Consider the following 23,825-nt stretch of genomic DNA (forward strand, 5'->3'; position numbering starts at 1 on the left):
GAAAACCATAGACTGTTTTGGGGGTGGGTTACGCCAGCATTTCATATTAGAATCGTGGAGTAACCTGTTTTTATCACAACTCTACCGACGCGTCGTGAACGCATCATGCGCGCCTTATTTACGACCTAATCCCCGGTACTTGAACGCAGCGCCATGGCCTGCTGCAGTCTCTGACGTATTCGACAGTTTTCGGCTCGTATTTCACCTGCAGCAGAAGCCAAACAGAGGACAGGTGTTCTACTAAATGACCGGGTCCTCCATGAGAGCGAGCTGTTTTATTTAAAATCAGTCAGCAGCTGTAAAACCACCATGAGGCTCAGGTTCAGCCGTTGGCAGAACAAGAAGAGCGACAGCTGCGGCTGGCGGCTCCAGCAGCAGACGCTTCACATGTAAGCTGCTCTCTCTCCTCCGGAGCTGGTTCGTTTTATTTTTTTACTCCCTTGTTGTGATATTTTAACTGCCGTTTACCGCTGGGTACCTTTTTTAAATCTTCATGGACTGAGTGTAAAAACAGCAACAGCCGGAGCTTTAACAGAGGAGGAGCGTTCATCTCTACGGTTTATTAAGGCGCAGCAGAGACAGGGACTCTACACCCAGACGGACAGGAGTCAACATGTTTGAGGGCAGAGGAATCCCCTTTGTTGTGCTCGATATAGCCTGTCTGATTCTAGGTATGTGTGTTTACACCTTTAATTCTCTACTGTGGACTCTTTGTTGCCTTGGTAACCATATAAGCTGCTTTGTGTTCGGGTTTAATCTTCATTCTGGGCTTTTTAAACAGCTTACCATCACGTGAAGGGAGTGAGAAACCTCCAGGACTGAGTGCTTACTATCAAGTAACATGTTTCATGTTCTATATTATAGTTTCAAGATTGTTTGAAGCTTTTATACTCTCTCTTTTTTTGAATGACATAATAATTAGACGCAGAATGACAGCAGCCAATAGCCCGAGGCATGAGTGAACTTTGCGTCCAACAAATTTCGATCAGAGGGCGTTGAGAACACGTTTTTTTTTTTTTCTTGGACAAAATACCCATGTGAATATAGACCTAAACTACAGTAAATAAAAATAGTAATAGTAATACTGCATCCAGGGTCTGTAACACAGAGACATTAGTAATCATATTAATTATTAATTAGTTCTCAGGTGAATATATGTACTATTTTTTAAATTTCGTAATAAAAAAACGTTAATTGGCCTTACGCCAATTTGAAAAGCCGCTGTTCTGTCAGACCAGCATACCTATAGTCAGTACGCATTAGGGGTGTAAATCACACCCATCATGGCGATTCGATTATTTTCGATACTCAAGAATACACCACGATACGATTTGATTAATTGGTTCATTTTTATTTATTTTTTTTTACCTTACAGGCTAGACAATGTTTCAAATTTGAAATAAATGAATGAAAGCTGTAATATCGTTGTGCATTTATTTTAGAAACAACAGCAAATAACAGAAGTAGAAAAGTTGCAGTCCACCTAGGCCTATTAAAACCTCATTCACTGAAAAATAATAATGCCCTTGCGCTGTAGATTCTGAAAGGCCTTGCATCAAAAAATACTGCACAAAATCAGTGCAATGCAATACCTCGCCGCCCCCTCCGCAGACGCTCCGCCGCACCTCTCCCAAATTGTAGCTGACCGCAGTGCAGCAGACAGGAGGTCGGCTTGTTTTGTTTTTATGACCGAAATTGTGGAAAACGACTCGTGAAGTTTCACCCGCTAGAAGAGCGAGGCGCGCGAAAACGCTGGGACCCTTTTTCAACCTGGATCCCTGCTCTTTTTGGCCCTCATGTCCCTCCGTTGTCGGACTACTCACCCACCCACCACTTCCTCTCCGCCTCGGCCGTAAGACCCACAGCATATAGTGCAGACCATGCTTCAATATTGGGCATAAATCAAAAATGTCTATGTCAAGCTCACTGTGAGACACTGCTGCAGGAGTTTAACCAGGAAGCGAGGTAGGAGGGCAAAATAGGTTTAGCACCACTGCAGCACGGGAGGGAGAATTACACCCAGGAGCAAATGGATTTAAAAAAAGAAAAAAAAAAATACATGAATCGATACTCTTGCGGACGTGTTGATGCATCAGATCGTCGGCTGTTGGATCGATACAAAACGATTATTATTTACACCCCTGGTACGCAAGACGTCAGATTTGCATAAGCGTATGCTAGTCCAGTTTATCCCTCTAATTTTGTACGAAAAATACACTTTAAAATTAGCCTAGTAAACTAGCCCCACCCACCAGCGGCCAAAATAATTTTTGCCTGCGAGTCTAGCCTTAATCAATGCTCCAGGGTCTGGAACTGGCAGTCCAATTACAACGCAGAGATGTGTTTTGAATTTCTGGATGCCAAGTGGGCGTGGTTTGAGGACGTGACAACAAAGCTGCACAACGCTGGAGAAAGCACAACAAGGAAGATATCAACAACTATTGAACATTTTTCGTTTGACTCAGCTTTGGAATCAGTTTTGGAAGGATTAGACTTGGGATTTTCGTTAAAACATAAGCAGGAAGAGACTCTATGCTCATTCATTTTTGAGAAGGACGTATTTGCCGTTTTACCAACAGGCTGTTTGTTTACACTCCCCCACCAGCTTTCTGTCGCGCTTATTACGTCACAGTCAGTTGCGCTCATTGCTCAGAGCGTTGGCCAATAGGAACAGACATGGTTTGAAAAACAATGGGTTGTTCTCATCCACAATTTTACGATTTCTCATTCATCGGGACCAGACTAAATTACACATTTAACCTCACATTTAGTCTGGAGATCTGACCTTAATTTTTTTTGTATATGACTTAAAGGGATACACCCCTGTTGAGGTAGCTTAAAGTTTATTTTTCATACAAAACCAAAGGGATAAACGGGGTTAAAGTAAAACTAAAGGGATTAACAGGTATTGACTATAGGTATGCCGGTCTGACGGGGTATGCTGATGTGACAGAACACCGGCATTCACGAAGGGGTTTTCTTTAATTTGTTTCTAGGAAGGACTTTTTTCTGACTTCATAGTAGTACAATAAGACAAGTCAAAATAATTTCCAAAAATATTCATTAGAAATGTAAAAATTGTGCAATTTATTTTTAATACATTTTTAAAAACCCTGCCTCTCGCCTCTAGGGGGTGCTACAGTGTCCCCACTTCCTGCGGCTATGCAAATATATTTTAACAGATTGATAGCCTTGTATCTTTATTAATTCTGCCAAAACTTTCATCATCATATTGTACTGTTTAATCTCGTTTCATTTTAATTGTACACTTAGCATGTGTGCTGTGTGTAGCTCCCTGAGCAGATAGCTGGACTAATTAACCAGCTGTTGAAGTCAAAACCAGTCTCATGCAATGTTATGTTTACAGTTGTGATAATATTTGTTCTCATTTTTTGTCTTGGGTAGAAGAAATCAGCTTATATTAAATACTATTTTTGTTTTTACTCAAGGTGACTATACCAGCTGATCCTCACCCCAGAATGTGCCTATAACAAAGTCCTAATTTAGAGCTAATTGATTGTTTTTTCATTGGTAATCATTGTATGCTCACTGAAAGGGTTTGGAGAACAATCAGGGAGTATTTTACTTTTTTTCCCTGCCTTTATTTTCTAAACTCAAAGTCTGGCTAACAGATTGTCAGGGGTTGTCATTTATGGAATTCCAACAACAAAAGTCTAATAGTTATTAGACTTAGTTATTAGGCTTTACATTGTTAAAAAAAAAAAAAAAAGTATTAGTAGACAGTGAGATTGTTCTTCTTATGCTTATATTTTTCTCATAGTAGTCAGAAAAAAAATACCCATACTGGTGTGAGCTGCAGAAAAAAATATCACCTGACCTAGAAATTCCTTTCATTCTTTATTTAGATAAAGGACAATCTATATCCTTTATCTTTTACTCTATCCACCCTGTATCTGTATCATTTGGCATGTTTAAAAGCAATCATTTCCCAAAGTTTAACAAATGGTGTCTGATGTGTTTGTCAATCTTTTTTTACACTGTTTGCTCACTAGTTACTTGTGAAACAACTAAAGATGTTGGACCTTGGACCAGCTCTTGACTACAACATTGTTTGTTTTATCATTAAGTGTTACCATTTCCTGATGTTTGCACTCACATGAGGAATTTCTGGGTCTCTGTAGAGCATGATCTTACTTTTTTTTAAAGTGCTCGTGGGAATTCCCTGACATTAAGAGAACATGATGCTTAGATGTTGCTTCGAATCATTTCACCAACTCGGTTTGCTTTTTTTCCCCCCTCAAACCGAACCACAAAGTCTGTAACATGAAGCAAAACAACCGAAGATAGGTGTGTGCGAATCTAGTTTTAATGTAGATGCTGAAGTGCTGTGTTACATTATCTGCAATGGCTGATATTGAGTCATTATATATACTTAACTGAAGTGCTTAGAGTGCTGATCTGTCTCTATAAAGGGCCGATTCACTGTTAGACTCTGAACTAAGCAATTAACCCCTTTTCTTCTTCTTGATTTGAAACTATTTGCTGGTTCTTAATGTGACCAAAAAGGAGTAGTCAACACAAGACCCTAAAACAGAAAACCAATCTTTTTGTTGTTGTTTTAAGCTAATAAAATAGTAAAAGATATTAATTAGCTATGAGTTTTCTTATAGTCATTTATTGATGCATGGTGAGTAAGAGGAAAAAGTGTGTGCTTACAGTCACTATGTTTATAATCTGAGTCAGCTATCTTATGACGGGGATTTATCGGTCTGTTCCAAGGTTTAAACTGCTTCTCTCACAAACACTGAGCTAGAATTTAAACCTGGCAGCACTAAAGGCTGTCAGAGATCGTCAAATGGGCCACAACTCAGAGACGCCTTTTCTAAACTTTCCAAACAGTCCTGAATAAGTGCAGTTATGTCTTTTTCAGCCAGCTGAGTGGTCATGTTCAGCAGCAAGTTAGAGATCAACTCCAGTGCTGCAAATGTATAAAACTCTATAATGTGATATTTTATGTGAAAGTATTATTTAAACCTTGTTATTACCAGTTTATGCCTGTGCAGCAGGGGTGTTATAAGTTTTTTGTTTTACTCCAAGCTGATGTTAATGTTAGGAAAGTTTTCCAGCTCAATGAGTGACAAGTGTGTCCCAAACTCACTCTACAAAATAAATCTTATTATTAAAATATAACTGGGGATCTTTGGCAATTTGTCTCCAGGTTTGGGGGTCACGCTTTACTGCATAGATGTGTAATAAACTATTAAAATGAATACATAGGAACAACGGGCCTGCACATTATGCCCCCAAATAGAAATATATAAAAGGGCTTAAAATGTATTCATTCTTCCTAAAACAAGACATTTTGTTGGTAAGATTACTCCAATGAATGCTGTTCTTTATTAGTGCAATGAAACAAATGTAAGTGGTGGATTTTTATCATTTAGATTTTACTGTTTTATGTTGATTTTTTAAATTTTTTTTCTCTTTAATAGATGTTGTAATTTGACTCAGAGGCCTCTTTTCAAAATGGGAATCACAAGAGGAGATGCTGTTCAAGCAAGGCAGATAGTTTTGCACACCAGAGGTGCAAATCATTTTGGGTGCGCTCTAAATGAAATTAGGATGAGGATGATTTTAATAAGTTTGTTTCACAGAGAGCTGAGAAGACAGCACTGGCCCTGTTGAGCTGACATAGCTGAAATAATCTGCTTAATGAAGTTACTGCTGGCTGCCCGGCCACTGACACCACAGTTAAATAAACCAGTGTTTGTGGATGATGGGAAAGACCTGATATGTGGGATTAAACTATTAAAAGACTGATGTTAAACTAGTTGTCTTAGTGTCCCTGTCCCACCTGCTTTATGATGCCCGTCTGCTTGTAGTTCATTAGTAGTTGTCGCAACTCAACTATTGACTTGGCCTCCGCTTGGATGATGATGAGGTCTCTTTACTGGAGCTCAATGGGTTAAATAGGACAGAGAGATGACAGCAGCTTTGCCAGCAGACTTTGAACCGTCAAATCCAATTAGCTGGATCTTTTATCTTTATGGTATTTTATCTGTAGGGAGTGTTGTGCTATGCAGCTATTTGATTTTGAACAATCGCCTCTCAGTACTTTAATAAAGAAGAATAAAGAAAGCTGGTTTCTGCAGTCCGTACAATACGGTTTGTTTTTTTCCCTTTGACTCATAAAACTGCTGATTGAAGACAATAATGCCTACATTTTGTGGTTTCTGACTATAAAAGTATTTATTCTCATTGCTAATAAACTAAGCATCCATTAGTTGATCCTGTAGATTTTGGGTTTCCAAAGCCTGCTCCTCTCTAGAGAACATAATATTCTTATCACACTTTATCACCGAGGGTGTGTGTTTTTGGCCCAAAAATCATCCCTGAAATCTGTTCCTTAAACCCAGCTGGTGTGTGAATACCAGAAGGCTTTGTGGATTTTAAATGTAGATTTTTTTTTTTTTTTTTTTAAACAGTTGAACACAATTTCAACAAAATTGTTCTAATCCAGTAGCCATACTGCTACTGGATTAAAAAAATAAAAGCATGTGGGTTAAGGAAAAAGGATCGTGAATACAATTAATCGGATTAATCGATTGTTTAAATAATCGTCAACTAGAGACTCTAAAACGTGCCTTTCGCTGAAAGAGCGACCCATGTAGAGCAGCAATTATATCAAGATTGTTAAAAAAAAAGTCAACATTATACATTTAAGAAAATAACTTTTATGTCTGTCATTACGCTCTATCTAGAACTCAATTGAAAAAGTTTTTAGTTTTACCTGGTTTAATTTTGTACAAAGTCTTCTTTAAAGGTAAAGTGGAGGATGTTCTTTTTCCAGGTGGATTATCAAAATAAGTGGTCCTCCTAATTGTCAATCATTCTGGTGACATGTTTACATAAGGCCGTCCTACGTGCTCGTCCCCATTTTCACTTAGCGGTGGTGAGTCTGACATAGTGGAAAAACTGCAAATCTTGTTTTGGAAATTAAGCTTATATGAGCGATGCAAACAGCAACTTTTAAACAGAGCGTGCTCAAGGAGAAATGGGCTCTCATACGCATTTTATAGGTGTTCCCTCTTGGGAGCAGGTACAGGGTGGTGCATGTGCATTTTCTTTTTTTTTTTAAATAGAGAGGATGGGTCTTTTTTGGAAAATGTGCAATAATCTTCTATACCTTCAAGTAAACTTTTGCTATCCAATTATTAATAAAAAATTAATCAACAGATTAATCGATTTGCAAAATAATTGTTAGTTGTGTCCACACTCTTCATTAAAACAGGTCTTTATCACATTTTCACAAAATAACTTAAGGTTTGACAAATTCCAAACAGGTTTTAATATAGACTCCTATGAGCATAGAGCTGGGTTCTCCAACCCTGGTCCCGTTAGTTTTTAGAAGCATCCCTGCTTGAACACAGCTGAATCAAATAAATGGCTCGTTACCAGACCCAAATATGATGGCATTCTGAAAAGGTAATAGAGTCTGCCTTAACTGGGCCCTTTGAGCTCTGTCAAAAGAAGGAGGCTAGAAGAGTTTTGGCTTTGGATTCAAACGGGTCCAGCCTTCACCGCCCGTATGCTCTGTCGCCTAGCAACTGCAACAGTTGACACACAAAGCAGGCGAAGAATGGATATCATACTACTGTTCTGAGTGCTAATAACATTTTCGAGGAGCTTCAGCAGCAGTACCATCATTGCAAATATCAGAGTTACTGTCACCAAACTGCAGAGATATTGGAATCTGTGTTTAAATGTCAGCCTAACCCATTTGCACAGGGACAGATTAAACCTTTCAACAAACCATTACTGACCACATATCTGACTCACTAACCATTTAAAGGAAATATTTTCATTAATTTCAGAAGAAACTATTCACATACTTGTATTATATTAAACTGCATTTCGCATGACAAGGAGTTTTCCAATCTAGACAGAAGGGGTGTGGGGGAAGAAATACATTTCACAATATATCGTAATGTTTCAGTAGTCCGATATAGTATCAATCTTTCAGGTTCTTAATATCATTAAAATAAAAACATGTTTACCTAAAACAATGAGGGAAAATAGGCAACGGGCTACCTCTGCACCACTACTGTGGTAGATGGCCCTGTGGAGCTCTTACCCTGTGCGGCGCAGCGCCATAACTGTAGTTGAGGCAGTCACACTGGACGTGAACTGACTCAAACCCCAAACAACATAGAGACAAAAACAACTAAATGATCAATATGTTCTGATGAAAATCGTTTGCCTTTTTTCTATACTTTTAATTTTGATAGCTGGGAAAAATATCGGAATATATAGTGATATTGCAATATGTGATATCGTATTGTCAGCCAAGTATCGTGACACATATCGTATAGCAAGACCAAGGTCGATACTCAGCCCTACCGAACAGGCCTCGGCACCAAACTATGACTGAATCGGCCTCCGAATCGGGCCTCCTGAGGACGGAGCCGCTGGACTCAGCAAAAGTAATTTAAATTAGCTTTGTTGGAGCAGGGATTCATCTAAAATCTGTAGGATGGTAAATCTTGAGGACCAGGACTGGAGACCCCAAGTTACTCTAGAATAATACAATGCAGGTTGGTGGAGTCTAATTATATTTTGATCTTTTGCTAGAGTGGATTACAGATGACTAAGGTGGTGAAGGAAGTGGTGGAATAGTCCTCTGGACGTTTTCAAATTCAAAAGCTGCATTCAACTTCAGCTTGGTGCGTCTATTCTAGTGGATGATTAGTTAAAACATGCTATCCAATGCTAACACCAGGCTATCTGTGCTAATGAACAGCAGAGGAAGTAGGTAATCGGGTTAGAGGCCAGGCTCTCTAAAGCTCCAGCCTATCAATAATCAGAATAGTAGCTGGCATCAGAATGGATGTAACCTCCTGCTCTGAGGAAATGGGCGCCACTGGGTTCACATTAGTGCTCATTTTGGCACTAATACTGCATCATACATTTTCTGTGCTGCGTCACTGTCACATGACCAGCCCCCTCAGAAACACAAACAGCAACAAGATGTAAATAAACATGGTTATTAATATTGACTCAGCTCTTCCCCATCACACTCATACTTGTTCGCTGAAAACCATGAGCCAGTAGTTTTGTTGATGCCGATTACTCATTTATCCCTAGATAGCACTGCAGGCTTCTGTTTTGACATAATCTCTTTACTCAAATAACATGTTATGTTTGCAGCCTTTATTTTGTAAACCGCTAACTTCATCCTGTGGTAACCCGTCCCGATCTCTCCTCCACAGGGGGTCTACCTCTGGCAATCTTTAACCTGGGTAAGATCCGTCCTTACCAAATGGGCTTTTTCTGTAGCGATGACAGCATCAAGTACCCTTTCCACCACAGCACAATCCCCTCCACTGTGCTCTACACTGTGGGCCTCGGCCTGCCTATTAGTTCTGTAAGTAGTAGTCACTCCTGGCAGCCTGTCTCAGAGTGCGTATGTTGACTTGTCAAACACCAGCGTAACACATGTGCTCCAAGGAGTGCCGAGGCCATTGCCCCAGGTCAAACGTCGCTAATTCATTTAGTTATTGGCTACACTTAACTTTTTCCTGGTTTGGCAAGTCAAAAGACCTACTTAGAGGCTTTTCTGAGCTGATAAAGCTGCACTATAGTGAAAACTTCTCAGATAATAATGCTCTGTATATTCTGATAGCTAAGTGTGGTTTAAAAAAAAAGCTGAGAGCGAAGGAGGATGTCCACTTAAAAACATCAAGGAATGCAATAAATTAAAAAAGGATTTAAAAATCAGTAAAGTCAACTATTTGTTGAAGAAGCAAAGGATGTGTGTCTGGACATGGAGGACACACAGCAGGCTTTATGCTCAACGGCTGCTGTTAATCACAACGACAGACACACAGGCAGCCGTACGCCGGGTTCTGGAGTCTATAACGGAAGTTGGACGGACTGCTGGCTTGTTTTTCTTTGTTTTAGTTTTCTGTAGTCGGCTCCGTTTCCCTAATTTTATCTGTGGGTTGTTACTGGTTTGGTTTTTCAGGAACTGAAGGTGCGTTTCGACTCTGAACCTTTTCCCTCTGCAACTTAATATCACTAAACCTCTTGTTTTACCCGGGCTGTTCTAGAGAAAACAAGATATAAAATTAGAGTTGTCAATGCAATATGAAGGTGGGAAATATCGCAGTCAGAAAGAACTGCTTGGATTGTAATATTTGCCAAGAAATTATAACTCATGGATAATAATTCTATTTTACTGGATGCAGAGACTAACTGCCTTTATGCCTACCGGTAAGTTATATTTATGGTAATAATGATGCAGTTGGACCATAAGGATCAAAGGTTAATGGTGAACCAATTTATTGCACAACACTATAACAACGTTTCTTGATATGGAGTCCTAATTACAATCTTTGCTAAAAGCTTTTAATGAAAGTGGAAAAACAGCTTTTAAAATTTCAGAAAACTGATGACAGCCTTAAATATATATATATATATTTTTTTTGTAAACCAGTTGAACCGGTTGAACTGCATTAGCCGCTCACACATAGACAGACAGTTGCATGGTATGTGTCTTTAAAGTTAAGATTTGCCACTGAAACAGATCTTTCCTGGTTTAAGGTTGTCTAACACGGACATATTTCGATTATTGTTTGCCTGGAAACACTATTTGGGGGAGGGAGACTCAGAAAATGTTCCCTGGTTTCTGGAAAAGTCGAAACGCACCTTTAAGTTGTTGTTTTTATGTGTAAAAGTGCATCTTGCATCTTCTATGATCAGTTCTCAGGGAGAGGAGATTTCCAAACAAACAAACAGATTAGAGGTGATTTCAGGTAAACATGGATGGTTTGGTCAGAAGCCTGTTTGGAAACTCTATCCCTGCTGCTCAGATGGGAAAGTAATCCTCTCTAACCCCATGAGACTTTCCATTAATGTGTTTTTCTCCTTTGACTGTTTGAATTAACCTTCACTCTTTACCAGCATGTGACTCCTAACCATTAACATTGTTGTTGAAAAGCTGGAAAACTACCTGGAGGGGTTGCTTCGTTCCTTTGGACCCTCTCAGCAGGCTGCTGACTTCGGCTCTCCTAAGGGACACACTGTGGCATGATGGGAGGATGTTTGGACTCCTCTTTTAACCCATATATTCTTTCTCTCTCATTGCCTCTCTGTTAGTGGGACTCCCATTTGCAATACTCAATTTGAAGCACAGGCCTTTCCTCCGAGGCTTTTACTGTAATGACGAAACGATCAAGTACCCCTTTAAAGAGGAGACCATATCCTATCAGTTGTTAGGAGCAGTTATGATTCCCACCACAGTTATCATTGTAAGTGCATTTTTTGTCTACTAACAGTTTTCCTTTCTATCTCTTCTAACAGCTGCTTTTGCCATTTGAATCAGTTTGAACCCTTTTCCATTTTTAAACCACTGCAGATTTAACCATTCTGACTAAAAACTGCATCTATTTTTTATATATATACATAAATATGAAACAGCAGGAGAGCAATGTTTTTATTCTAAGATGCATTTTCACTAAATGAATCTGAAGTTACAGGTTTAAATAATGTAGATGGAAAGTCTTCCTTTGCAGTTAAAGGGAGACTTTAGATTCCATTTTAATTTAGATCTAAAACCATTTTTTTAACATGGTATTATTGAAGCCAAAAATAATGGCATCACATGGTTCAGCTTTGCTTTGTAGTTTTATCAGATCAGTACTTTGCAGAATGGGGCGTTTGGTCTGGGCTATTTATAAGCTTTCTCTGATATAAAACTCAAACATGTATTATACTGCATCCATACATTATGGGAACTCGACATAAAGGAAAGATTTATCTGATTCAACATTATTATCATACATTATAATTTATATCATGTGGGAACAACATAAAAAAATAATATAAGCAAAAAGTAAAGATTGAAGCCTTTCATTTTTCTATATTGTAGTATACTGTTTGTTATTTTTAAATTAAAGAATCATGTAACGTCTGAATACCAATTCATTATTTCCTGTTTTCCTGCCAGATAACTATGATGTGACGCAGAGGCTCTTCTCTCTTTGGGAGAAAGGCAGGAAAACATGATTCAGTTAAAAAAGATGTGGTATAGTAAAAAAGCTATTTAATCAACAACAAAAATGATGATAAAGGAGACAAAAAAAAAATCTCCAAATAGTAAAGAACTGCTGCAGTTATCACATATGATCAAAATAATGCAAAAAAAAAAAAAGAGGATTTTTCTTACACATCTCTGACAGTTATTACATGTATTGTTTGATTAAGATGCAAATTAAGATAAGGAATAAACTTCCTAAAATGTTTAGTAAGTGGACATCTTCCTTGGATTAGATTGCTTTTTCTCCTTCTGAAAACTCTGGTTACATTGTTTAGTGTACCTTATCGCACAGACAGGAAAAAAAAACCAGCTGGTTCTGTCCAGAGTTAGGAAGACATGCTTAATTAGTGTTGATTTTAATTTAGAAACTTTATAAATATTTAGATTTGTAGCATGTCATGCTCTGTCTGTTTGCTTGGCTTTTCACAACTGCATTGATGTAAATATTCTGATTTGAAAATAACGATTCTCCAATAATCTAAATTAAAGCATATCTATCTGTCATTTGATCAACTATTTGAAATCCTAATAATGTGAAATATTTTTTTTAATAAATAAGAAATTATTTTCCTTGATTTCTTAAAGTGAGTTTTTTTCTGTTTTGCATTTTTCCTAAATGATTTTTATCCCTTCCTTTGCAGATGATCTTAGGCGAGTGCCTTTTAGTTTATCTAAACCGCCTTAAATCCAAGTCTACGTTTGGCAGCTATGTTGCCTGTGTTTACAAAGCTGTTGGTACATTTCTGTTCGGTGCCGCCATGAGCCAGTCCCTGACAGACATCGCCAAGTATTCAATCGGCCGGCTCAGGCCGCACTTCCTGGATGTGTGCAAACCCAACTGGAATCTCATCAACTGCTCTGCAGGGTTATACATTGAAAACTTCACCTGCACTGGAGACACAAAGATGGTCAACGAGGGCAGGTACGTGCCTCCAGACATGCACCGTTTTCCTTTGTTGGATGGAGTTTAGTCACAACATCCAGGGTGTAGTTTCTGTTCAGGGAATAATAAACAAAAAAAAAAACAATAGTGTATCTCTTAAAGAGGAATTGTCTTTTGGTTAACTAAAGCCACAGTCCTAATGTTAAACCAGTTTGGACTAGAAAAGAGGAAAATATAATTTCTCTTTATATTGAAAAAGGGAAACTGCATTGTTGGAGAAAGGAAACATTCTCCTTGTGGTTTAACATCCAACACTGAGATAGGAAGTAAATGCCGGAGGGTACAAATATGAATAAAACATCTATTAAATATAATTATTCTTCTCTTTTCCTTTGTTAATCTTTCTTGTTCAGGAACAGATTTTGCATTTTTGACAGTTATAGATATTTGATGGGAGTGAAATAAATCCTCCTAAAGTCTTCTGCTCGTATTGGTTTTAGAAGTGCAAAGGTTACGCGGTCACTTGCAGATCTTCAGGTTTTCTGCATAACAGGCCAGGCTGCAAGTTCTAAACAAGTCTTAACAGATACAGGAGCTAAAGAAATTCTCTATGCTGCTCAGATTAGCAAGATTTTAATCTATAATCCATAAATGTTAAGAATGCCCTGATACAACCTTACTTCTGATATTACAGTTTTGAGTAATGACCAGTACTAATAATGACATCATACATATAATCATACATACTTAAATACTAACTTTGTAGTTTTCGGTATGAAAAGGTTTGAGTGATATTTCTGAAAAAACAGACAAATTCAACATCAGGCATTAAAAACTGGCCCATTTATTATTAACTAACTGGTTAGATGAACTTTAAACCAAAGCAGATCAAAGTGTTTTTGTCAGCTTGCTTATGTCAGAGATTACAGATGCAGAAAGATGTAATCCAATATTTAGATTTGTTTTTGGGGGTTTTTTTTGGCTTAAATTGTACAGTTTTGCTACAGTTATATCAAATCTGTAAATCTCTACATGTTACACATTATCAGCAAAAACTACATCCCACTTATGGGTTTTGTTTTTATCAAAGATTTAAAAAAAATGTAGTTCATTTTTAAAAGCGGATATCATGTAAAGGGGAAACCAGTGTAACCGCATATGATGTTAGATAGATAGGCTGAGTAACACCACAGGAATGTAAAAGCTTGTTTTATTAAGTTTTTCCGTGTCTGTTATCAGCTCAGAGCAGCGGGAAGAACGTTGGGAGGAGAGGATTTCCTCTTCTCATTCAGCACAGAGGAGCACTGAGGGTGGAGAGACGAGGCGCATTATGTCCCCCTTTATTACTCGGACACCTTTGTACTTTTTAGGCTGCCCTTTTGTTTCCTTTACCAGCGCAAAGCTTCAGCCTCTGTGTCCTTTAGCTGCTTTTGTCTGTTCTCCCCCACTGCTCAGTTTTCACTGTTACCCACTGTATATTTACACGGGTGTGGTGCATCTTTGTTGATATTCCCATTCCTTATCTGCTTTCTGCCTTTTTACTAAATGTAGTGTGACCGCAGTCCCAGAGAGGGATCCAGGGATTCCGGCTGTGTTTGGACACAGATTTCCAGCTGCTTTATTTGGCGTGTTTAGGGTGCTGCAGATCAGAACAAGAGAGTCCAGGTCAGAGTGGCCTGCTCTGCATCAGCTTACAGTAACATGACTCTAGATGCCCAGGAGAGACAAAGCCTCAGGTTAGAGCGGAGTTTGTCTTTGCTAAAGTGCAGACTGACATTTGTTTATAAGATGCATATATTAAAGGAACACTAATACATTTGGATCACTGCTCCGTTTACTCATAGTTATTTTGAAGAACCTTCCAGTGACGTCCAGAAATTGGGATTAAAACCGACATCCCACTGTTTGTGATTAAACTAGGGCCCGAGATCTATCTTCAAAGTTTTTCACAAATAGACAAGAAAAAAAGGTGGCTTGCTTATTTTTTCCCCCACCATTTTACTTTGTTAACCTGGTGAGAGAAAAAAAAAACTCATAGCTCCCAGTGCCTTCAGAAGGCCTTATTCTGTTTAATCCACCACTAAAGTATATGGAACCACTGCAAATCTACTAGGAAACAGTCATAAACTGACAGGGTGGGCAAAAATAACTAACTACTCACTTGGGAGGAGCTGTAGACTCTGATAGCTCAGGTGGGAGAATCTTTCAGTGACTCCACAAATATCCCCTTTCCTGTCTTCAGTTGGTCAAACATTACGTAGGCAACATGTCGCTATTGAGGATTTTGGAATAAAATCCAAAACCGTGCAGAGGGAGCTAAAAAAAACAAAACATCACCTTGAAGCACAGTGGTGAGAGCATAATGCTGATGTATGCAGCCTGGCCATGGAAGCTGGAGGGATTGATGACATTGAATGCTGTTTGTAAAACATATTGAGTCATTTTCATTCAGGAAAAGGAACAACTTTGTGGTTGATATTTTCAGGTACCGGAGCCTCACAGGGAACGGAGAGCAGAGTTTGACTTGGAACATTAAATAAACTAACAAACCAGTCTGTAGACCAGACTGTCTGTCAGCTATCTTATTAGGAGTGACAGCTGTAGCCTGCTTTTTATTCAACCAATTAAAGCATTTGTGTTTCAGAAAGATTGCAAAGGACAGTTGGGGAGAGCAGACCCTTTCAGCCTCTCCTCTCCTTTGTTTAAACTAAGCCACAACAGGTCTCCGCTGGGCTACTCTATAAAGCTTGGAACTGAATGCTAATCCAGACATTTTGAATTAAGAAAACTTCCTGGATGGGAATCGAAATGTCTCCAAACTTGGAAAACAAAGTCCAGTGGTTTATTTTTTTTTTTTACTTTTTTGGAAAAATCTTAATGTTCCTGAGCCATGGTTTCTGTCTTTCTGTTGCAGATTGTCCTTTTATTCTGGTCACTCGTCATTCTCCATGTACTGCATGCTGTTCCTCGCTGTAAGTATGAAAAGTGTTGAATTTATTGCGAAAGGTACATAAAAGAAACTGAGCATCAACACCGATTATCGGATGATGGATTAACAGGATTTACCAATAAAGACATGAGATCTTGATTAGTTTAGCTAAGGGCAAATAAGTAAAACTGGTCAGAATAACCAGACCCTGACTGTAGATCATTAAAAGCTTAAATGGAATTATCTTGATTTTCGAGATAACATCCTTTTAGGTTTACGTATTAATAGAACCTAACGAATAAGGCGTTGCCGCTGGAAGTCAGACAATTGTACTCTTCAGTGTGACTTATGTTAACTTTGAAAACAGTTAACATGATGAGATCTTATTATTGAACTAATCATGCTGTTCTTTTGCAACTTCTTTTAGTCAACAGGAAATATCCCTGACATAGGGTGAAAGAATTATGAAACATTACTGGAAAAACAGATCTTTTGAAAAATTTTGCTAATTACATATGCTGCTTTAGAGTGTAGTTATTCCTGAAATGATCTGTTTGAATAGCTGTACCTGAACAGTTTTATATGTATTGTCCAAACATTACATGCATCAACAGCTGCTTGGTGTGGTCTGCCTCTGGCTAGGTGGCAAAGTCAAAGTCATGACAGCATTGCTCAATAACTTCCTCTTGATTTCTAAAGTCTGATAAAATGAGCTGTTAGATTAAAGATGCCTCAGTGCATGTAGATCCTCCTATTGTAGCACTTGCACAGTAAACTGAACTCAAAATCTGATTTACACGTTCAAACTGTAAATAGTTTAGTTGTTTTATAGTGAATACATGTATTTTTAACATGGCAAAGGCCTGCCGTCACTGCCGACCTTCAAACTCAAAGGAATTTTTTTCCCCTAACCTTTATACTGAACAGGGGTGGGTTTTTATTTTTGTTGTGACATATTTCTAGTCATGTTAAAAAAATGTGATTCTTAATTTAAACAATATATTAGAATTAGTGATGATTAAGAACAAAAATGTTGAAAATAGGTGAATTGTGAATTTTATCTTTCACTCTTTTATTGGAAGCATTGGCAAATTTGAAGACTATTACTATGGGATGTTTAATTATATAAATTACACTTCTTTATATAACTTGTGTCCTGAAAAGCCCATTTTAAATCTTTATATTTTTTTCAGATTAATGTTTGTGATTGTGGGGCTCTGATATGATACGCACACAGCTATACAGTTAGCATTATAATTATCACGATAGTACCACAAAATATGAGATTTTGAGCAATAATTAGTAATTCCCTAAAAAACTCCAGTATAAGAGAGAAACCTTTTAGCTGAGTTTATTGGTATATGGTTAGATGGGAGGATCTTTGCTAATTTTAACCCTTTTGTTTGTTTTTTTTTCCAAGCTGCAGCTAGATGTTATTTGCCAATGGATTTCATAAATATGTTGGGATCCATTCAGTCTCTGACACACGTTCAGGACAAACAGGATCCATTACTTGGTGTCTGCATTAAACAAGCTTTTTATGACGTGGAAAAACATGTCTGCTGTCATTGTTTCCTGCTGGAGTTTCACCCAAATGGGCTCAGTGTTGGATTTCATTTAGCTTTAGTTTCACCCTCTGGTACCATATGATCAGTACCCGTAGAGCTAAAGTTGTTCAGAGCTGGTTTTACTGCAAAGCCCCTGATCAACTTTATGAGCTGCTGATTCATTCAATGCTTGGATAGAAATAGAGCAGGGGACAAAGTCTCAGCATTTATGCATTAAGCTCCTTTCTTCTGTATCGGGCGGAAGCTCACTTATGGAAAGCAGTTTTTTTTTTCCTCAGCATTTGCGTCACAAAAGTGCAGCAGGAAGAAAATAAAGGCAGAGCTGGACAAAGGTTAAACTTGTTTGTCCTTGGAACAAAACCATAAATAATAGAGGGACGGCACATAAACAGGATCATCTCAGTAGAACGAGTTTGGCAAACATTCTGCTACAGATGTGAGACATTTACCACAAACACTGATGTAAAAATACTAATTTAGCCAGTCACACTTTACTGTTGACATATTTTGATTGTTGGTGTATTTAGTTTAAGTTAAGAGTCACCTTTAAATTTTACTCCTAAATTCTTCTCATTATGGTTCATGGTAAAAATAATCTGGCCGTGTTCCACAGCTCTACCTGCAGGCTCGGCTTCGGGTCCAGTGGGCGCGGCTGCTCAGACCAACCCTTCAGTTCTTCCTGATCGCTGCCTCGGTGTACACCGGCTTGTCCAGGGTGTCGGATTACAAACATCACTGGAGTGACGTACTGACAGGACTACTGCAGGGGGCCATCATGGCTCTGCTGGTGGTACGTTCTAATCTGTTATCTACCATTTCAATATTTAATCTCCAGTTGCATCTAGGTTGTCATTTAAACGTATTCATACTTCTGAGTTTTTTTTATTTTTACACATTAGCCTTAGACACTGAAAATTAACTTTTAAGCTGCATACAAAATGCTTTGTAAGCCAAAAAAAAAGAATGTACCAACCCACCCTAAAAAAATGATGGCAGCATCATGATGACGGGGTGGTTGTTTGGGGGCAGGGACAGAATGTCTGACTGAATCAAGCAACAGCCATGTCTGGTTGAAAATCAGACTTGGAACTAAAGCAGAGGTTCAGTATGTAAGATCTACAGTAGAATGGTTCGGATGAATGTATGTTGTACATTTCTGAAGCAGACATTTTTGTCTTTACATGTGTATAGAAACACATGATCTACAATTAATGATCCCTTTAGGATTAATTCAAACGCAGGCTATTTTTACAGGAAATTTGTTTTGTCCTGTTAAAACACATCTACTTTTTTTTTTTTTTTTAGGCCCATTACTTTAATAAAAAAATTTGGTCGGTGCAGCATTTATAAAACAATGTATTTTTTTTTTTTCCTGATTCTTTCAGGTCTTCTTCGTGTCCGACTTTTTCAAATCAGCAGAGTCCAGTAAGGAGATAGACATCCCTCATACGACGCTCCAGGAAACTCCAACAAATGGGAACCACTTTGAGAGTCCAAACTAAGCTCAGTGGGAATGGGAGACCTTTCCTTCCAACGCACAGCCAGAAATTCCAGCTATGAAGGCTTTAATCCCACTTAAATCCCCCATCCAGTACACTGCATGGAAGTCCAGTTCAAACTACCTGATCCTCTGAACCACATATGGCCTTGTTAAATTTCACATTTTCTACTAATTTATGCTCGTTTATCAACACTTAATATGGACCCTACCCCCCAAAATAACTGATGCAGATTTAAATCAGACGCTGGAGCTGATCTACTGAGGCGAAGGAAAACTTTGCATGCACACACCTAAAGGGTCTGACCACTGCTAAGGAGGGGTGTTGGAAACCTGTGAATGTAATCCTGCTTATTGCTTCTCCTGAACTGCAGTCAGTGTGTTTAAGAGTTTGATTTAGGGTTAGCTTTATGTCTCCAGCACTCAGAATTAAGTAGATGAAAAGTTTTAAAGGCAATCAGTGACTCACTGGAGGATGAGGCTGACTCTAAACCAAAGAACGGAGACCTGCTGCACATCCAGGCTGCTGCTGTCTAACCTCATATTCTAATCAAAGTGTTGACTTGTCGTTTTGGGTCAGCTTGATGCAGAGCAGACCGATTCGTCCTGTGATGCCTTGTACTGGACTGCTGTGGCTGCTTTTACAGCTTCCTGTGTATCTCATGTAAAACAAATACAGAACATTGTGCTTTTGTATGTTAAAGAAAATCAACATACAGACTTTTTATTGAAAAAGTTACAATTATGTACAAATGTTTAAAATAAGGAAAAATAAAGCCATCTTAGTCATGAAGACTGACTCGATGTTATCTGTTTGACGTATGAACCAGTTTGAGCAAAAAGCCCAATATAAGCTAAACTCTTCTGTTTTCTGACTAGTTTGGTGCTTTCAATCCAAAATAAATTTGTAGTGAGGATATGATGGAGAAAACAAATAAAAAAAAAATGGGGTAAAATGATTCAGATAACAGGGTGGAAGACGTCATGGCACCTCCTCTATAAATAGAGACTGGCAGCAAAGACTATGTCTCTCTTAATCTTCGTTATTCCTGCAAAAATAAAAACAAGAAAGGTTCAGTTTTAAGGAATGTGTACCTGTATGATATTTTGATTATGTTTGAAACAGCTTCCATCAACATTTAACTGTTTAGATTGCTGATCCTTCCTCACATGGAGCTGCACACTGCTCATCAGCTGGCTGAGAGAGAAAACTGCAGTGTATTCCAACTAAAGTCAAAACCTTTCTGTTTGGAGGTCATTCTGAACTTCAAAGGTGTAGAAACTAAAAACAAACTAACTGCAAAATCTAGCAATATTTAAGACTGATATCTTTATGTACTGAAAGGGGGAAATAGCTATGATTTTTTTTAAACTTCAATTTGCCAGATGTTAGCATTTTTGTTAAGGCCAATATATAAAAATGAAAGTGTTTTTTGTTTTGTAAGATCCTCATTAGCTTTATATAGTGCTTTAATAATAGCTGCAGCTGAAACAATCCTTGACCATCAGGAATAAATACGAATTAAAGCAAACTGAACAGTTTCATGGTCAATTTGGTTAAAAGTACTATTTTTATTCCCAGAAAGCTTTTACATTTCATTTGTCAACAAAAGGCTAAATACATCTTCAGTAAAGAGTATGTGGTTTTATGAGCATCAAGAGAAATGTATTCAGTCCCCCCGAAATAACCAAAATTTCTAAATCAGAAAATTATTGAATATAAAAGAACAAAAAATTCTGAACCAAACAAGAAGAAAACCTGAGCATCTTACCTTCTGCAAACTTGTTCTCCAATTCAGTGTTACCAATGGCTTTGGCTGCAGAGCACATCTGTCGCAGCACCTCTTCCAGACGTCGCATGCAACGAATTATGCTTCCTACAGAAAAACAATATTTAAAGATAGAATGAGGCACTTGCACAGAAATCTAAGAAAAACACAGCAGAGGTCATTTTAAAGTTAAATTAACACACAGCTGAATAATTGCAGAAATTTCCTAAGTTCGATTTTAGCTGCCAAAAAATACACAAGAGCTTATGAAATCCTCCCTGGAGTTTCTCAACACAGATTCATATTTCTTTTATGGTTCCATCCCATGTTTTATCCATGAGATCACTTTTAGCAAATAATGAAACTTCTGGGAAAAATGAGCCACATGATTCATCCTGTTTTACACCCCTAAAAGGCAACATTAAAAAAGGAACAGAGAGGAAAAAACAAACCCTCAAAGACGTCAGTCATCTTGCAGATCTGAGCGAATGTGGCCCCGTTGGCCCAAGCAAAGACTACATCCATCAAGTGGGGTTTGAACTGGTTCAGGTAAGTCTCCTCATCAACCTCCAGCTTGGCGTCTGCAGACACTTTGGCGATGCGCTTTGCACACTCCTAAAAGGTATAAGGTAGTGTTCACATCTCCACTTTAGCTAGAAGTCAGTCTGTGCACCTAAAGGTCTCACCTGCATTTGTCTGAGTGGTGCAGCCAGCTGTTCGGTTAGTTTTGGCATCTCACTGGCCTGCAGGGCGAAATAACCTCATCAATGGTCAGAAAACAAAACAAAAAAGCTATTTCCACCTTATATAAGCCTGCCTAAGAAGAAACAGAGAAACGAGGAAGCCTTGAAACCGAGATTATTTAAATAACTATTATCCAAAATTCAATTCAAGCTTTAGGGACTTATTTTGACAAGCTGAAAACAGTTTATGCAGGATAAAAGCCAGAGAAGAGCTCTACTCAATAATCTCACTCTAAACCACCTCGTTGTTTAAACAACAGGCTTCATTAGACAAGACAAACAAATCAACCTGTAGTTTGCTTTGCTAGCAGAGCAGTGAAACAGGCCAAGAACGCAAACTTGATCTGGACTCTGCCAGAAAGGGATTCTGATTGTGCTGGGAATGTTTGTGCAGAGAATTAGAGGAATTATGGGAGTTTTGTTCATACGTTCTCTTGGAAGACGAAGCAGGACAGCAGGGCAGTGGCTTGCTCCACAGTCAGGTCGTTGAAGAGGCCATTAAACACCATCTCTGTCAGCAGGAGCTCATCAGCGCTGCACAAGTCGACACTCAGGATTAGCACTTTGTAAAGCAGGATCACTAATGTGCTTTTCTTGTTCTTATTACACAATAACTGAGAGGAAATGTGTTGAAGGTTAGAATGAACGCTAAAATTTAAGATAGATCTTACAATTTAAACATTAAGAGTTTCTAAATGATAAACTAAATAAAAATCCAGAACTTTAAGCCAAAGATGACAAACTGAGGTAAAATTACACTGTTAGGAATGGGTAGAAATATTTTTGATTTGCCAATAAAAATAACAGTTTCGGAATTTTCCATATAAACAGCACAGCTATCTGCCATGTTCAACATTTTCTAAATGTTTTGGCTTCTGACTGAAATTACTCTTTAAATTACATTACTGTGAAATCAGATCATTTTGATTCCACTTTCATGGCTAGCAGACAAAGTAAACAAATCCATTTTCTGCACCGAACAGAGTTCAACAGTGGAAAATAACCCGAAAATATCCAACCTATTGTATGAATGGCCAGTGGCATGTAAATGCTGCAATAAAAATAACTACAGTTTGGATTACAAGGATGCTTTTAGTTTTCTCCTTACCTGCTGATTTCACAGGCGACTCTGCCTTTCATTTCAATGACGTCAGAGGGGCTGGCGAAGCCTAGCCTTCGAAGAACTCGCTTTCGGCACTTCAGCTCGTCCATCTGCAGGACGGTCCGAGCTTTCTTCAGCTCCCGTTTGGCGGTTCGAACCTCAGTCGCAATCTGCAAAACAAAAAAAACAAACAAAAATTGTTATTCTTTTACTATTATTTAATTTTCCTTTGGGATCAAGCAGAACTTTGAACTGAATTGAATTCTGATTACAATCCATTTTTTTAAAGCTTTTATAGAACAAGCAATTAAAAAGGGGTGAAAATATATTTTAAAACTGCACATTTTATCAGCAAGAAACAAGACAAGAGCTGTTGCTTCATGTAACTGAACTCACAGATATGCCTGCTGATAAAGAATTGTTAGAGAAGCAGAAAACAAACCGAAAAAAGAATTTCTGGTCCTATTTAGCAATATTTAAAAAAAACATATTCATTTCAGAAAACCAGGTTGTATCGTTTCAGTGGAAATGGGATTCAGATGAAGGACTTCTCTGTTATGATGCAGCTTCCAAGCTGGGACAACTTTACCTGTTTTTCTAAGCAAATTATGTAAACAAATAAGGTGAGCGCTGTGGTTTCAGCCATAATCGGATCACAGGAGGGAAATGAAAGAGCACCTGATGCTCACTTTGCTCAGCACAGGGGGTTACTATCACACAGGATGGTAAATGTGTTGCCGGGAAGATCAAACACTAAAGAAAATTTATACTTCTGAATTTTTTAACACTATAGAGAGATGTAAATAGTGGGGAAACTGAAAAATCGGATTTAGCAGACCAACTCCGACTCAACTTAGGCAAATTGTGATTACAGAGTTTCACCAAAAAGACATCGCTTTTTTAAACGTCACTTATTTAAGACAGATTTAACTAATCAATGTTCTCGCTCATGTAAGCACATCGTGCTGCTGATCATATAGTTTATTGAAAACACCATGACAAACGTGAATGTGCACAGCAGAAATTTAACTGAAAAATAAAAATAAAAGTACTGTTACCATTAATAAAGTCAGGGAGAGGGAAGCAGGGCATTGCTGAGAGATTAAATGTCACATTTTTCATCCTACAGAATATCTAGAGAAAAATTCCAACTCCACCACTTCCTCGACTCCAGCCAGCTCCTTTCTTTCCTGTCTTTATTCCTGGACAGACTGATTAATCCAGGTGTGTCTGACCTATGTTGTCATGGTTACTGAGGTCAGACACACCTGGATT

General features: G+C 38.2%; 2 protein-coding genes across 5 annotated transcripts in view; one reads left to right on the top strand and one right to left on the bottom strand.

Moving 5' to 3' along the window:
* Positions 1 to 150: 150 nt before the first annotated feature.
* On the top strand, positions 151 to 19,477 carry plpp1 (phospholipid phosphatase 1). 4 transcript variants are annotated; one of them, XM_015381450.1, is made up of 6 exons: positions 151 to 671; positions 9,231 to 9,385; positions 12,700 to 12,980; positions 15,856 to 15,913; positions 18,052 to 18,228; positions 18,824 to 19,477. In XM_015381450.1, the coding sequence occupies exons 1-6, from the start codon at positions 614 to 616 to the stop codon at positions 18,938 to 18,940; spliced, it is 846 nt and encodes a 281-aa protein (XP_015236936.1). In that variant the 5' UTR covers positions 151 to 613; the 3' UTR covers positions 18,941 to 19,477. The 4 variants fall into 4 exon arrangements, with proteins under 4 accessions (XP_015236936.1, XP_015236937.1, XP_015236939.1 ...); XM_015381451.1 differs by lacking the exon at positions 9,231 to 9,385 and adding an exon at positions 11,119 to 11,270; XM_015381453.1 differs by lacking the exon at positions 151 to 671 and adding an exon at positions 11,119 to 11,270 and having other exon boundaries at positions 9,261 to 9,385.
* Positions 19,478 to 19,684: 207 nt separating this feature from the next.
* skiv2l2 (Ski2 like RNA helicase 2) overlaps positions 19,685 to 23,825 on the bottom strand; it is a 25,554-nt gene continuing 21,413 nt past the window's right edge. The window contains exons 22-27 of the mRNA XM_015381448.1: positions 22,557 to 22,720; positions 21,877 to 21,982; positions 21,392 to 21,448; positions 21,158 to 21,320; positions 20,709 to 20,813; positions 19,685 to 19,985 (exon numbers count right to left, since the gene is read on the bottom strand). Coding sequence (XP_015236934.1) covers positions 19,933 to 19,985; positions 20,709 to 20,813; positions 21,158 to 21,320; positions 21,392 to 21,448; positions 21,877 to 21,982; positions 22,557 to 22,720 — 648 coding nt within the window. The 3' untranslated portion in view covers positions 19,685 to 19,932. The remainder of the gene's footprint in view (positions 19,986 to 20,708; positions 20,814 to 21,157; positions 21,321 to 21,391; positions 21,449 to 21,876; positions 21,983 to 22,556; positions 22,721 to 23,825) is intronic.

Source organism: Cyprinodon variegatus, unplaced genomic scaffold (assembly GCF_000732505.1).
Source record: "Cyprinodon variegatus isolate N-32 unplaced genomic scaffold, C_variegatus-1.0 Scaffold234, whole genome shotgun sequence".
Classification (NCBI taxonomy): Eukaryota; Metazoa; Chordata; class Actinopteri; order Cyprinodontiformes; family Cyprinodontidae; genus Cyprinodon; species Cyprinodon variegatus.

What these genes read in the sequence shown, in the direction of transcription:
- plpp1 (XM_015381450.1), top strand. Translation starts at nt 614, where the DNA reads ATGTTTGAGGGCAGAGGAATCCCCTTTGTTGTGCTCGATATAGCCTGT. An exon ending in AAGATGGTCAACGAGGGCAG is followed by an intron (nt 12,981 to 15,855) that starts GTACGTGCCTCC and finishes TTTCTGTTGCAG; the next exon opens with ATTGTCCTTTTATTCTGGTC. An exon ending in ACTGCATGCTGTTCCTCGCT is followed by an intron (nt 15,914 to 18,051) that starts GTAAGTATGAAA and finishes CGTGTTCCACAG; the next exon opens with CTCTACCTGCAGGCTCGGCT.